Source organism: Pan troglodytes, chromosome 2 (genome assembly GCF_028858775.2).
Source record: "Pan troglodytes isolate AG18354 chromosome 2, NHGRI_mPanTro3-v2.0_pri, whole genome shotgun sequence".
In the NCBI taxonomy this organism is placed as follows: domain Eukaryota; kingdom Metazoa; phylum Chordata; class Mammalia; order Primates; family Hominidae; genus Pan; species Pan troglodytes.
The window spans coordinates 197,621,007-197,636,466 of record NC_086015.1 but is presented as its reverse complement, the minus strand read 5'-3'; the positions used below and the strand labels follow the sequence as shown (position 1 = coordinate 197,636,466).

Sequence of the window (15,460 nt, the reverse complement as noted above, 5' to 3'; positions counted from 1 at the left end):
TCAAGTGGTATTCAAAAGCTTTAAGAAAAGTCAAATTTTTACTTTTTTCTTCCCATCTGAGGAATGGATTTATTTTCTTTTTAAAGAAATCCAAATTTTTAAAAGAAGGGATCTTATTTTTAAAACGAAGATCGATAATATCTACTATGTACTAAATGTCATTCTTTAAAAGTTGTTCCCTCATAATTTAGTAAATTACTTCCTTTTTTAAAAAAAGGAAAGAAAGAGTGTTTGTCTTACAGGCTAACATCACAAACAATAAGTTTCTTCTCATCCATCTCCATTTATAAACTAGTGTGACTGTCTTCTGAGCACAGTATTAAACCTGGACAGGGAGAGGGAGGGTGTTAGAGAATGAGAGGAAAAGAGAGAGAATACCTACATATAAGGTGACCCTAAAGAAAAGCCTTTCACCCTTCGGAAGATCTTTTCATTTTCATTTTTCTTTTTTTCAAACACCAACTTGTACCAGAGGGAAGATCTTTTTTTAAAAGTGTTTCACTAAAATTTGTAAGGCAATAATGAGCTAGATAAAATATTACAGTGTTTAATTTATTTAATGAATTTACTCATATTTAAAATAATATCTAAAAAGAGTAATTCAGGAATATTGAGGCAATGAGACTTGAAGGTTATAAATAGTGGCAGTGAGAAAAGGAATATTATAGATACGCTGTTGAAAAGAAAAGATGCTAAGTTTTCTAGTGCTTCCTTCTGTTTCCAAGGGATTATAGAAATCGGAGTTTGTTTGACCTGTTTCACAGGCATCTCCTTGGTGGACTCATTGTGTCTCTCCCTTAGGCTAATTAATAGTCACCATTTATCATGGACGGTTATCATGAGTGTTGAAGCACGCTTAACCTGCTTCGTCAGAGGGTACTTGGCATCACCGGTGCACAGCTGGTGTCCTAGCAGGAGACTAACTAGCTGACACACCGTGCTTTGTTAGCCTAATAATCTTATTTGTTAAAACTTGCCATTTGTTGGATTTTTCTATTTTACCCCATTATAAACTTCTTATTGAGATCAGATGACTTCTGAATAGTATTTGCTGTATTTTTCCAAGGTAAAGAATATCTTTTTCAGATTTTTCTTTCTTTCTTTAATTTCAGAAATAGAAGAAATCTTTTCTACCGACCTTGTGCCAGGAGATGTCATGGTCATTCCATTAAATGGGACAATAATGCCTTGTGATGCTGTGCTTATTAATGGTACCTGCATTGTAAACGAAAGCATGTTAACAGGTAAGCTAAATGAGTAAATATCAACATGAGTTGTTCATGATATATCATGACTAAGTTACTGATTAAGCCTTTTCAAAATTAGCTATGTCATTTGTACCTTTACTCATGAATATGTTGGATATTGGAGATTTAAAATTCTGAGTAGACCGAATTCTGCATTATACTCAGCTGTAATACTAGATACTGTGCTATAGTGTTGGTCACATCTCTTGACCTCACTCTGGCTACTCTTTGGACCTTAGGAAATGGTTTATGGTTAGGGAAGTGGAAAGGCGGCCTTTTCCCACAGAAAATGTGGCATACAGTATTTGGTTCCCCATTTGATGTGTAAAAAGTGGGAATAAAGAAAGATTTTATATTTTTCTTGAACTGAGGAGATACAGGCTTTAGAATGACTTCCCTTTGGAAATTCACAATCTTGAGGTAGAGCTTGATTTTTTTGTTTGTTTGTTTGTTTGTTTGTTTTGAGACAGAGCCTTGTTCTGTCACCCAGGATGGAGAGCAGTGGTGCCATCTTGGCTCACTGCAGCCTCCGCTCCCAGGTTCAAGCAGCTCTTATGCCTCAGCCTCCCGAGTAGCTGGGACTACAGGTGTGTGCCACCATGCATGGCTAATTTTTGCATTCTTAGTAGAGACGGCTTCACCACGTTGGCCAGGCTGGTCGTGAACTCCTGTCCTCAAGTGATCCATCCACCTTGGCCTCCCAAAGTGTTGGGATTACAGGCGTGAGCCACTGTGCCTGTCCAATATCTTATTTTAATCGTGTGAATTTTTTTTTTAATTGTCCTAGTCGATCTGGCTAGAAAATGATTTATATGTAATACATTTTGAAACTGTTAAGAGTCGTGTCTTAAAACACACAAACACTATCTCGTATCTTAAAACACACAAACAAATACATATCTGACACACATGCCTTCTTTGAAGCAAGAAATGTGAATGCTACAGAGAATTAATTTTAAAAAGAATTTGGCTGTTTGTGGTTGTTTGAGAGAACCACCACATTACTCATTTTCACATCTCTTTTTTGCCCAGCTGTCTTTTCTGTTCTGTGTGTGTGTGTGTGTGTGTGTGTGTGTGTGTGTGTGTAGGGGTGGATCGGGGTAGGCCCTCACATCTCTTTTGTACAGTGCTTTCCACTGTTACCATTAGTTCTTAGAGGTGCAGGGACTATAGCAACTACTTAATCTTTTTTGAAATTATTTGAAACTGAACAATGCAACTGTTTCTAAATATAAACAAATATTACCTTTGAGCCACAAATCACTTTCTGGAATTATTGTGGGAGATAATATTTGATACTTCTATGTGAGGAAATTGGTAGACAAAAAATTAAGCCATGTTGTCCACATATACAACTCTCAGTGATTATTGTAAACAGTACGGTAGCATTTAAAATATTTAACAATTTAATATTTTTTGGTGTTCGATACTGATTCCTGTGCTTTCGTTTAATAATTTGTAAACTGTTTTTGTTGTTGTTTTTTAAAGGAGAAAGTGTTCCAGTGACAAAGACTAATTTGCCAAATCCTTCAGTGGATGTGAAAGGAATAGGAGATGAATTATATAATCCAGAAACACATAAACGACATACTTTGTTTTGTGGGACAACTGTTATTCAGACTCGTTTCTACACTGGAGAACTCGTCAAAGCCATAGTTGTTAGAACAGGTAGGAAACATCTTAATTAATCTCTTTTTGCATGTTTCAGCATATTTGATACCTACTCAATGTTTAAAAAGAGATTCTGGGCTGGGTGCTGCGGCTCACGCCTGTCATCCCAGCACTTTGGGAGGCCGAGGCGGGCGGATCACGAGGTCAGGAGATCGAGACCATCCTGGCTAACACGGTGAAACCCCGTCTCTACCAAAATTACAAAAAAATTAGCCGGGCGTGGTGGCGGGCGCCTGCAGTCCCAGCTACTCGGGAGGCTGAGGCAGGAGAATGGCGTGAACGCGGGAGGCGGAGCTTGCAGTGAGTCGAGATCACACCACTGCACTCCAGCCTGGGCGGCAGAGCGAGACTCTGTCTCAAAAAAAAAAAAAAGAGAGATTCTGTTTTGGGAGATAATTCTCATTTTTTTATGCAAATATCAATAATTGTCGTCTTTTTTTGAAAGGATTTAGTACTTCCAAAGGACAGCTTGTTCGTTCCATATTGTATCCCAAACCAACTGATTTTAAACTCTACAGAGATGCCTACTTGTTTCTACTGTGTCTTGTGGCAGTTGCTGGCATTGGGTTTATCTACACTATTATTAATAGCATTTTAAATGAGGTATGTATGTGGGACTCTTAATAGGGTTTGAACCTCAATTATTTATCATATGCAGCTATTGAGGATTTGAAATGTGGCTAGTGAGAATGAGGAACTAAAATTTTAAGCTAATTTAATTTTAATTAATTTAATGCTAACAAAGTCATGAGACTAGTAGCTATGATATTAGAAAGCCCAGCTATAGAACATTTCCATTGTAAAGGATACTTCTTTTGGGTGCCTCTGGTTTAGATGGTCTTTTACTTGGTCTTGTGACTTTAAAAAAAAAAAAAAACAGGAAAAAAAACCCCCCCCACATAATCACCAAAAGCTTTATTTTCTCTTTTTTACCTCTGAGATGTAATATACAGTGTTAAAATGATTTGTGGTTAGTTAATTGAAGGCGCCGCTTGTCAGAAGTGGAGAGTGGCACAGTAAGGTGTGTGCACGCTGAGTCAATATCTGATAATGATTGTTGACCGGCTTTGAAGTGTGTCATGTGTGAAGTATGTAGCGCCTTGAAAATGAGATAAGTTTCTTTTGAAAGTAGCTGTCATTCTATAATCCATTGAGCTTTTTTATTTTGCAGAAATATCTGAAGAAAAAATTATATATGGTTAATAGATATGTATATACACACACATACATAAAATTGAAATATACAATTGAAATTGGCTTACAGATTTTCACTAAAGAAATACCCATATTAAATCCGTAAATAATACTGGGGATTTGACATTTTATTTTTGTGTTAATTGTAGGTACAAGTTGGGGTCATAATTATCGAGTCTCTTGATATTATCACAATTACTGTGCCCCCTGCACTTCCTGCTGCAATGACTGCTGGTATTGTGTATGCTCAGAGAAGACTGAAAAAAATCGGTATTTTCTGTATCAGTCCTCAAAGAATAAATATTTGTGGACAGCTCAATCTTGTTTGCTTTGACAAGGTGGGTTCAGTTTCATAGTTACTTTCAAAGGTTACTTTGTAGCGTTTAAATATTTAGATCAATTTTTTTTATTTTCTTTGTCAACAAATTTGGACACATTCTGTCATGTTCCTCTAATTTTCCTTTTCCTCCACTTATTTGGTATATGCATCATTTTTCTATACCATAAGTTCTCACTTAACATTACTGATAGGTTCTTGGAAACTGCAACTTTAAATGAAATGAAACCAGTTTTACCATAGGCTAATTGATACAAATGAGATTTAAGTTCCTATGCCATATTTTGGTCACAAAAAGTCACCAAACTTCTAAATAAAGATCTAAAACACTTCTGATATTAATCATTGAAATAAATATGAGCTATACATTCATTTAAGAAAGAAATAAAAACAAGTAAGGTAATTATTTACCCAGTTGTTTTATTTCAGGCTCCTGGGTAGTGGGAGCGTATCTCAGCAACTGGCAGAACGAGGCAGGAACCAGCCCTAGACAGGATGCCATCGTATCGCAGGGTGTACTCACACTCGGGCAGACTGGGACCATTTAAATGTGCTGGTTCACTTAACTTGCGTAGCTTTGAATGTGGGAGGAAACCGAAGTACCTGGAGTGAAACCCATGCAGACAGGGAGAGAACATGCAAACTCCGTGTAGATAGTGGTCGCGGCTGGGCCTCAGCTCTCCCCACCACTGGCCCCCATCATGTTATAAAAAAAGACGGACAAAACAATCGTATTTGAGGACATGCTATATTTCTTATTTTCTCAATTTTTAATACTTTGGATATTGCTTATTTGCTCAAAGCTTTAGTTAACTCCAGAATTAGGCCTAGTAGTATTAATAGTAGTAGCAGTAAAGATTACGTGACCTTTAATTTTTTAGACAGTAATTCTTATTTAACACAATAGGCTCCATACATATATATTTATTATGATTTTATTGCTTGTAAGTGTGTATGTTTAGTGTTTGCTGTATGATTTTATTGAATATGTTTCAGAATTATGAAGGTCACTGATTTTATGTGAAAATGACAAATTATGTACCTGTGTGAAGTATATCTTGCCTCTTAGAAAGGTTTCTCCTTTCCTGAGCTGGAATTTTCTTTAAAGTTTTCTGAGAATTAAACTTTGACCAAAAAACCTTCTATCAAACTTTTCTGGGTAACTGATGTGATACAAATTTGATTTTTGTGCATTTCATTATTACAGAAAAAAATGGGAAACATGTTCTGTTAGAAAAAAATATGTCACATACTGCCACAATTATTTCATATTTATCAGTTCAAAAAATTTCACTTATGCTTGTCTTTTTTGGAAACTTTCCTAAAAGTTTTAAGACAAAAGTGGAGAAAAGATGTGTGTATAATAAACACTCATTTACTCATTACCCAGCTTTATCAGTTATCAACACATTGTCAGTCTTCTTTTACCTATCCGCTCATTTTGAAGGGGACAGCATCAGACATTATTTCACTCATAACTACCTTAGTATGTGTCTAGAGGATATTTAAAATATCACTATCACATTTAACAGAATTAGCAGTTCTTTAGTTTTTCTAATATCCAGTTGAGATTTCCTCATATCTCAAATTTTTACTAGTCGATTTTTCAGTCGGAATCCAAATAGGGATTACATTGCTTACAATTAACATGTAACAATTGCCTTTACTTACCCCTTATCTCCAATTATTTTGTTGAAGAAACCAGGTCATTTACCTTGTGGATTTGGCCAGTTGCTTCCTCCTGATGTACTTTAACCTGTTCCTCTTGGCCCTCCTTATACAGTAATCCTTCCTTTTTTCCTTTATAGGCATCCTTTATTGATTGATAAGATAGGTTAACTGGTGCATCCTTCCATTGATTTTTTTTTTTGATAGTATAAGCACATAAATATATACCCCTCTCTGCCCTTACGTAGAAGATTTGTGATCATTGTTTGCACCCCCTCTCCCACTTTAACCATATGTCCTGGAAGCCATTCTCTGTCAGGGATCTTGCCTGTTTCTTTTTTTAACTCTGTAGAACTCCATTATGTTATATGTAGCATAGTTTCTAATGCTGTGTGGTTGCTTTTTATTTTTATTTTTGGGTTTTTTTTGAGGCATCATCCATACTTTGTGCATGTGTGCTTTTTTGTTTTTTAGACTGGAACTCTAACTGAAGATGGTTTAGATCTTTGGGGGATTCAACGAGTGGAAAATGCACGGTAAATATTAGTTAGACTTGATAGTTTATTAGTTTATTTTTAATATTTTAACATGTGCAACATTCAAACATAAAGGAAGTAATAGACAACTGTGTACCTACACCAGGATTAAACCGTGGACATGTTGCCATATTTGCTTCAGATCGCTTCCTTTAGAATATTAAAATATTATAGAAGTTGCCAAAGTCCCACTGTATCCCTTCCCCAATTCCTACTGCCATTCTGAAATTATTTTTGCATATTTTATATTTTTTCTAAGTATAAATCTATAAATAAGTATCCATGAATGATATACTGTACATATGTTTTGCTGCTTTTTTCCCCTCTCCAAACTTTGTTTTCAAGATTTATCCATGTTGATATGTGCAGATCTAGTTTATTAATTTTAACTGCTCTGTCTTATTCCATTGAATGATTAAACCTTGTCTGTTCTTCTACTAAGGGACAATTCTGTTTTTTCTTCTTTTTTCTCTGCACTGTTGCAAATAGTGCTGGAATTAAAGTTCTTACACGTAAGTCCTTGTAGGCATGTGGCTGAGTTTCAGTAAGCTAGATCCCTGTAAATGGAAAGGCTGGGCCGTAGCATGGGCACGGCTTCAGCTTACTTACGCTTTCTCTCTCAGTGGGTAAAGATCTTTTTACTCCACATTCTTGCCAAACTTAATATTGTCAGACTTGTAATTTTTGCCAGATGGATGGATATGAGTATTACATTGTGGTTTTTACATTCTTCTCATTTCTTATAAAATTGAGCATCTTTTCACATTTTGGAGGGAGGGTCATTTAGCATTCTTCTGTGTATTGTGTGTTTATATCCTCATTTTTCTGTTGGGAAGTCTATCTTATTTGTTAGAGGTCTTTTTTATTTCCTGGATAGGAATCTTTTTCAATGTTGTGTATTGAAAATTATCCTATTAGTCTCTGGCTCATCTCTTTACTTTTGTTTCTGTTGCTTTTTGAAGCTCAGAAGTTTTACTCCTGTAGTTTTGTTTATGTCTTCCCCCTCCCCCCGTCAAAAGTCTGCTAAAATTTGGTGTATATAGCTTGAGAGACAGTATTGTTTGGCCAATGTAATTTCAAGAGTTGTTGTGTCTTGGAAAATAGTATGTCACATTGTGACCTTTCTTATCCCTAGTAATGCATGTTGCCTTAAATTCTGTTTTGTCTTATAATTATATAGCTCTATACCAGCTTTCTTTTGCCTGATGTTTGCCTAGTGTGTGTTTTGCCACTTGTTTACTTTTCAGTCTTTCTGTGCCATGATGTGCACATTTATTCAGATATATTAGAAATTATTTCTACCATTGCTCCCCCAATTTACATATACATTTTCACATTCTCATTTTTTCTCTCATTTTCTCACTTTATGCATCCCAATCTTATACTGCTTGTTCTTACATTATCAATATTTATACTTAAAGTTCATGGGTGTTAATACTGCCTTTTAACCACTCCCCTGCCCCCCAAAACAAACCTATGGACTGTAAGATACTTTTGGTTATTCTCCTCCCTTCCTATATGTATTTGTTGCATAATATTTTCTGATTATTATTTTGGTCTTATACAGTCTGCATGCTTAGATTTACCTAGGTGTACAAATACCTTAACCATTGCATCTTGTGTAAATTGCCATCTTCTGTAACTACATTCATTTGCTTTGTTTCACTGTCACTCTTTTTTTTTTTAAGTGAAAGCAAATTTATTAAGAAAGTAAAGGAATAAAGAATGGTTCCTCCATAGGCAGAGCAGCCCACTGTCACTTGGGTGGTAGTGTAACTATACAGATTTCTAGGTTCGACATTTGTGTTCTCTCAATACTATGAAGCTGTTATTTCATTTCTCTTAATACCTTTTGTTAATTGGTACTGATAAATCTTAGTCTCTTTAGTAATCTTTTTTCTCTCTGGTTGCTTGAAGAATATTTCTTCACCCTTAATTTCTGCAGATTCGCTGTGATCTTTTTATTTGTGTGTACAGGATTCATGATGCTTCTTGATTTCATGCTTTCATGTTTTTCATAAATTCTGGAAAATTTTCAGGCCTTTTTTACTTCCATTATGGCCTTTTCCTTGTGTTTTGTTTTCTCTCCTTCTGGGAATCCTAACCATGTGTTGGACAACACATGGTTTACTTGGTTCTTTCCAAGTCTGCTCCCACCCCTACTCTCGCATCTACAGTGTCTTACTCTTTCTATGTCTAATTTTAAAATGCCCTTTTTGCATTCTTTCAGATTTGCCATTCTGTTATCTTAAACTTACGGGATTCTTTATTTTTTTATTTTAAACATAGGAATTGGTATGGGTGTCTCGCTATATTTCCCAGGCTGGTTTTGAACTCCTGGCCTCAAATGATCCTCCTGCCTCAGCCTCCCAAAATGCCGGGATGACAGGCATCAGCCACTGCCCCTGGCCAAATTTATAGGATTCTAATTCTGTCTTTGTTATGTCTGTTGACACTCTTGGTGAATTGTTTGCTAGCGCATCTTTAAATTATGGACTCATTCTTAACAGAATTTTCTTTGAGCTCCCCTCTGGAGAAGTTCTGACTTTGCTTGGCTAAGAGCCCCAGTGGTAATCAACGGTGTCATAACAGGCTTTAACTGACCTCCTGTGTTTCAATCCTTGCTCTGCTACTTATGGACGGTGTAACCTGGGACAAGTCACTTAATCACCCTGCTTCAGTTTTCTCATCTATAATGGGGGTAATAAAACACCTTTTCTATGGTGTGAGGATAATGGGCCAATAAATTTAAAGTTCTTAGAATAATGCCTGGTGCATAGTAAATATTATGCAGATATTAGCTATTTTCTTGGACTTTGGGTGAGGAAAAAGACAAGCTTATTCATAATTAATGCCTTTAGGTCTGTGGATGAATTTTTTCTCATCTGCCCTTTTCCCAAGGGCGTGTAGCTCTTCAAGAGTACTGGCTTTCCTGAGTCAGAGGGATCCTTTCAGTACCAGCTTCCCCCTTTGCATGGGGCCAGACTTTGTTTCCTGTCCTTTTGTGGGTATTAAATCCCAAGTTCTTAGTTTACTGAGCTGGCCTCCTCCCTTCATCCCGCCAGCAGCCATAGCATCAGCTCAAGTTCACACCCCTCTGGTTTTCTTTTCCCTGTATTTCTGACACTTGACAGTTTCTCTTTCTTAGGAGCTCAGATTGGGATTTAAAAGGTTTTTTTTTTTAAATTACAAAACCAGAAAAGCCCTGTTAGAATATTATCTTGAATCTTAGAATTTATGAAGCTAATTCAGTGTGTCTTCTGCTTAGATTTCTTTCACCAGAAGAAAATGTGTGCAATGAGATGTTGGTAAAATCCCAGTTTGTTGCTTGTATGGCTACTTGTCATTCACTTACAAAAATTGAAGGAGTGCTCTCTGGTGATCCACTTGATCTGAAAATGTTTGAGGCTATTGGATGGGTAAGTCAAATATTTTAAAATACAAATAACTTTAGGAAAATAATAGTTAAAAATTAAATTACCTCATACAAGGATTATTTCTGCTTTTTGTTTTAATGACAGTCTATCTTGTACCCTAAAAGGAGCTATGTAATTTCTAAAGCTACATCACTGGAGAAATATTTTAAAAATCATGCAAAAGTAACTTTTAGTTAACCCATTTAGCACACCTTGAATAGAGGCTGACCAGCTCAGGCCCCTGCTTTGTGTTTAAGGTAAACCAGGGGTCAGCAACTTGGGGAGGGTAGAGCAGAGCCAGTAAGATGATCTCAACTGACACAATTTCTTGGCCACAGGCAAAGGAGTATAAAGTCGTTTGTCTTCATTGCTCTTTTTTACCTGTCTTTTGTTTACTGTGTCCACATACATGCACATGTTTTTGTTTGTTTATAACTTCCTTCTGTTTTTGCCATTGGGACTTTTAATTTCTAAGTGCCTACTTACGTTCTCTGGTTGTTATCATTTTACAGCATTCAGTTCTTCTTTTATAAATACAAAGTCAGTTCATTTTAGAGTTCCCTTCTGGCTTCTGAATTATTTATTTTCTTTGGGGTTACGGTCTCCTCTGGCCCCCACCCCATGCCTGGTGTCTCTCCTTCATGCTCTTGGTTTTCATTGTACATCTGGATGGCACTTTTTTACTCTAAAAATGAAGATCTGATTTGGTAATTCTGCATAGCTGCAGTGAGCTACTTCAAATTTTACCCTTGCCCATATGTATGTTAGTGTCTCTGATCGTGAAGGCTTGTTGGGGGATGGGGGATGGTGCTTGCTCTGAAAAGGAGGCCTCACTTCATTTATAGAGAGAATAACAAAAATGGGCTGATTTATCGTTCTTCTCTAAGCTTTTCTCCAACTGAATAGATTTTCAGTAGATTTAGTGTTCAGTGTTGGTGTATCTTCAAAGAAATTAAGAAAATGTGTATAATGGCATATTTCATTGGCCCTGAGTTGCTTTGATGCTTGGTCCCACCAGAGCTTACTTATCAGTGAAATGGTTTCACATAGCCAGTCACAACTGTGACTTGATGTGATTGGTGTCATATGATACAAGATGCAGATGTCATATGATACAAGATGCATCCCAGTTTTAGAGATGTTAAGATACGAAAAAAGATGTCTTAGAATTGTACAAAATTGGCTAATTTTTCACAGTTCCCTATTGTTTTCTCATTTATTGATCCCACTAATTATAGTGTGTGTTTAATATAGGTTTTTCTTCGAATGTTTTTCACCAAAAAAGGTTCTTTAAAGTATTAGCTTAACTGGAAGTATTCAAGCTGAGAAACTCTAAACTCATATCTTTGTGCTTTAGCCTGTTCTTGACCCAGCGGTTCTGCTAACCATATCTGAGCTCTATGTACTTTTGAATCCTTTCTTGGTAGCAGAAAGGAATCACTGGATGAGCCTGAAAATTCTGGGGACTACAAGAACCTTTTATCTTCTGCAGAGCTAGTCTCTAAACCCAACAAGTTGTAAGAGTGAAGTGAGATCAGTTTCTATTTCTTTATTCTGCTTCTAACCCTGAATGAAGCAACCCTTCTCCCATGGGTTGCTAGGTATCTAACTCACCATCTTTGTTCATATTTTCTTTTACTTATGTTAGTGATCCAGTAGTGCTCATTTGTTCCTTGGACATACATTTTTTTTAATTATTGAAAATGGCCATAATGTTCTATTTAAAAATGGAACCATGAATTCAGTTTTATGAAGCAGTGCTTGAATGTTGTGTTTTTGTTGTTTTGTCCCTTTTTTTTTCCAGATTCTGGAAGAAGCAACTGAAGAAGAAACAGCACTTCATAATCGAATTATGCCTACAGTGGTTCGTCCTCCCAAACAACTGCTTCCTGAATCTACCCCTGCAGGAAACCAAGAAATGGTGAGAAATCACTTAAAGCTAGATAAAACTGTTGGTGGTTACTTATATTTATTTTTAATTTTTTTCAATTTTTATTTTTTATGGAGACAAGGTCTTGCTATGTTGCCCAGGCTGGTCTCAAACTCCTGGGTTCAAATGATCCCCCCCAACCTTGGCCTCCCCAAGTGCTGGGATTACAGGCGTGAGCCACCACCCCCAGCCTGCTTACTTACATTTAATTCTCATTTTGAAATGTTGCTAGAAGAGGAAGTCACAAGTCCTTTATTTAACTCTTATGCAGAGATAGGAATATTTTAACTGCGTTTATCAGAAACTACACCTCTGTGTTGAGATTTAATTCTCAGTACTATCACTTTTCTTTCCTATTTACTGAGCAGCTTAGTGCCTTGTGATTTACACAGCTCGTGGTTAATCCTCTTAAATTGCATCTGTATTCCTAGAATTTAATAAAAAGTATGTATGAAAGGCTTTACTTTTAGGTGAATTTTTAAATATATTCCCCTTAGTTTATTATTATTATTTTTTAAGTTACCTGAAAATTTTTTTACATGTGTAAGTATTACATATCCAAGAAATTTACCAAGATTCTAATAAACACCACTTTATCTTATTTGTATAACTGGTTGGCAAGATTCTGGGTAATTCATTTTCCTTCCTGTTTATATTTGTTCTTTCCAGAGTTTATTATTATTTTTTGAGCCAGAGTCTCGCTCTGTCACCCCGGCTGGAGTGCAGTAGTGAGATCTCAGCTCACTGCAACCTCTGCCTCCTGCGTTCAAGTGATTCTCCTGCCTCAGCCTCCTGAGGAGCTGGTATTACAGGCGCACGCCACCACACCCGGCTAATTTTTGTATTTTTAGTAGAGATGGGGTTTCACATGTTGATAAGTCTGGTCTCGAACTCCTGCCCTCAAGTGATCCACCTGCCTTGGCCTCCCAAAGTGCTGGGATTACAGGCGTGAGCCACTGCGCCCAGCCAGCCTATTATTTTTTAATTTTTATTTTGTGTTTTTTGGTATGTACACTTGCTTGCACCCCTTAGTTTATTTTAGTACTTAAAATGTTAATATTTTCAGGATAGCAGAACATTTGAAAATATTTAAGAACATACTTTTTAAAAATGGGAAGTAGTATAGAAGGAATCTTGAATCCTGACTTTGAAAAACAGTTGCTTGTTTCTTTTCCAAATAATGTTTTGTGGATGCTTAGTAAACTTTTTCTAACTTTAGTGTGTTAATAGAGTTAATCTGTACTATTTTTTCTTGTTTTGTTTCGTTTTTAGGAGCTGTTTGAACTTCCAGTAAGTGAAGAATGTTTACTTCTTACTAAGTATATTTGTTTTGATTCTTTAAGAATATTAAGTGCTTTGTGCCTCTTTTGAAATGATATAGGCTATTTATGAGATAGGAATTGTTCGCCAGTTCCCATTTTCTTCTGCTTTGCAACGTATGAGTGTGGTTGCCAGGGTGCTGGGGGATAGGAAAATGGACGCCTACATGAAAGGAGCGCCCGAGGCCATTGCCGGTCTCTGTAAACCTGAAACAGGTAAGGAAATATCTATGCTTTGGGTACAATTCTGGTATTTGAGTAAACTTGTATTAGCAACTCTAACAATGAAATTTACTCTTTCTTTTAAAAAGTTCCTGTCGATTTTCAAAACGTTTTGGAAGACTTCACTAAACAGGGCTTCCGTGTGATTGCTCTTGCACACAGAAAATTGGAGTCAAAACTGACATGGCATAAAGTACAGAATATTAGCAGGTGAGGTTGAACGGCTTTCCTAGTTTCCCAGTCATCATCATTTATGGTTATATTAGTCATGCACAGTAATTTGCATGTAATTGAGTATTTACTGAATGTATGAAAAGATATCTAATATAATATTGTTTTAGGTGATTGAAGTAAAAGTACATTTTCCCCACTGCCTGATTTCCTTTCATTCTGGGTTTTTTTTTGAGAGACAGTCTCACCCCGTACCTAGGCTAGAGTGCAGTGGCGCAAGTCTCGGGTCACTGCAACCTCCGCCTCCCCGGTTCAAGCAGTTCTTGTGCCTCATCCTCCCAAGTAGCTGGGATTATAGGCGGGTGCCACCATACCTGACTGATTTTTATGTTTTTAGTAGGGGTTTTTGCCATGTTGGCCAGGCTGGCCTCGAGCTCCTGGCCTTAAGTGATCATTCTGTATTGACTGTTTACCTATGTTTCCTTATGTTATTGTAACATCATGTTTTTTCCTTAGAGCTCTTTGAAACTGTTTTCAATTTGTTAATTATTATGTGCCCACTATGTGTCAGGCACATTCCAAGAACAGTAAATGTAATTTTTTAGAAGTTTATTTTCACCAATTGATCTTCTCACTTTTGCCCAGTGGTTGGATATAACTACTAATTCCATCAGAATATAATGAGTCATAGTAACCAAGCTCCTCCCACTCCACTTCTTTCCTAATCCCCAGTACTCTCCATGTCCCCCCGTCAAATGACAGTGTCATATTCCAGGATTGTCACTTTGACTGTAACTGATACAGACCTACCTTGGAGGATAGCATTTTTGTTTAGGAATATTTCATGATGTACCTAGCATTTTGTAAGCAGAAAGGAGTGTCACTTGGCTGTCCTGCAAATTCTGCCTATTTGGGGGAGGTGGTGAGGTCTAAGCATGAGTTTAAAAAAAAAAAAATGAAAAACCTCTACCCAAATTATGTGATACATATGCATGTCGGGAACCACAAATGGATATAATATTATATCCTAATTCCTACTAAGGACACATTAGTCTCTTCTTAATTTATAGCTTCACACTAGCAAGGGTGCTAGGGGATAAGACAGTGGATGCCTTTGCCATTTTCCCCCATAAACACTAATTACTGAATTGCCTACAGTTCTTTTTTTTTCTTTTGAGACGGAGTCTCACTCTGTTGCCCAGGCTGGAGTGCAGTGGCATGATGTCAGTTCACCATAGCCTCCGCCTCCCAGGTTCAAGCGATTCTCCTTCCTCAGCCTCCTGAGTAGCTGGAACTACAGGTGCATACCACCATGCCTGGCTAATTTTTGTATTTTAGGTAGAGACAGGGTTTCACTATGTTGGCCAGGCTGGTCTCGAACTCCTGACCTTGTGATCTGCCCGCCTTGGCCTCCCAAAGTACTGGGATTACAGGCGTGAGCCACTGCACCCGGCTGCCTATAGTTGTTAGGTGTGTCATCTTGAGACATCCTTCCATGACATTGGATAGACTGTTCCTTGTGCTGAGGATACCCTGTCCCTCCTTGTTAACTTTCCTCTCTTTCTCTACTCCCTTTCTTCTTTACTCTTCCACCGAGACCTCTGTGTTTCCATTTTACCTTGTAGGAACAGGTTTTAGCATTTCCCTTATAGCTTAAGCCTTTATATCTTGAATATTGGACTATTCACTAACTAGAGGGTAAGATTTCCTTGACGTGTATCATTCATACGGTATGAGAGAGTTAGGAGA

At 37.0% G+C, this 15,460-nt stretch overlaps 1 protein-coding gene across 12 annotated transcripts in view; it reads left to right on the top strand.

The window, feature by feature from the left end:
• The window catches only part of ATP13A3 (ATPase 13A3), an 83,128-nt gene that overhangs the window by 35,351 nt on the left and 32,317 nt on the right, over positions 1-15,460 (top strand). For all 12 annotated transcript variants that reach the window (XR_010155900.1, XR_010155899.1, XM_063807440.1 and 9 more), the window contains 10 exons: positions 1,113-1,244; positions 2,736-2,915; positions 3,364-3,521; positions 4,262-4,450; positions 6,592-6,653; positions 9,922-10,072; positions 11,874-11,990; positions 13,272-13,289; positions 13,381-13,534; positions 13,630-13,750. Coding sequence is in view for 10 of the 12 variants with exons in the window: in XM_063807440.1 (XP_063663510.1) it covers positions 1,113-1,244; positions 2,736-2,915; positions 3,364-3,521; positions 4,262-4,450; positions 6,592-6,653; positions 9,922-10,072; positions 11,874-11,990; positions 13,272-13,289; positions 13,381-13,534; positions 13,630-13,750 (1,282 nt within the window). In the remaining 2 variants the exon portion in view is untranslated. The remainder of the gene's footprint in view (positions 1-1,112; positions 1,245-2,735; positions 2,916-3,363; positions 3,522-4,261; positions 4,451-6,591; positions 6,654-9,921; positions 10,073-11,873; positions 11,991-13,271; positions 13,290-13,380; positions 13,535-13,629; positions 13,751-15,460) is intronic.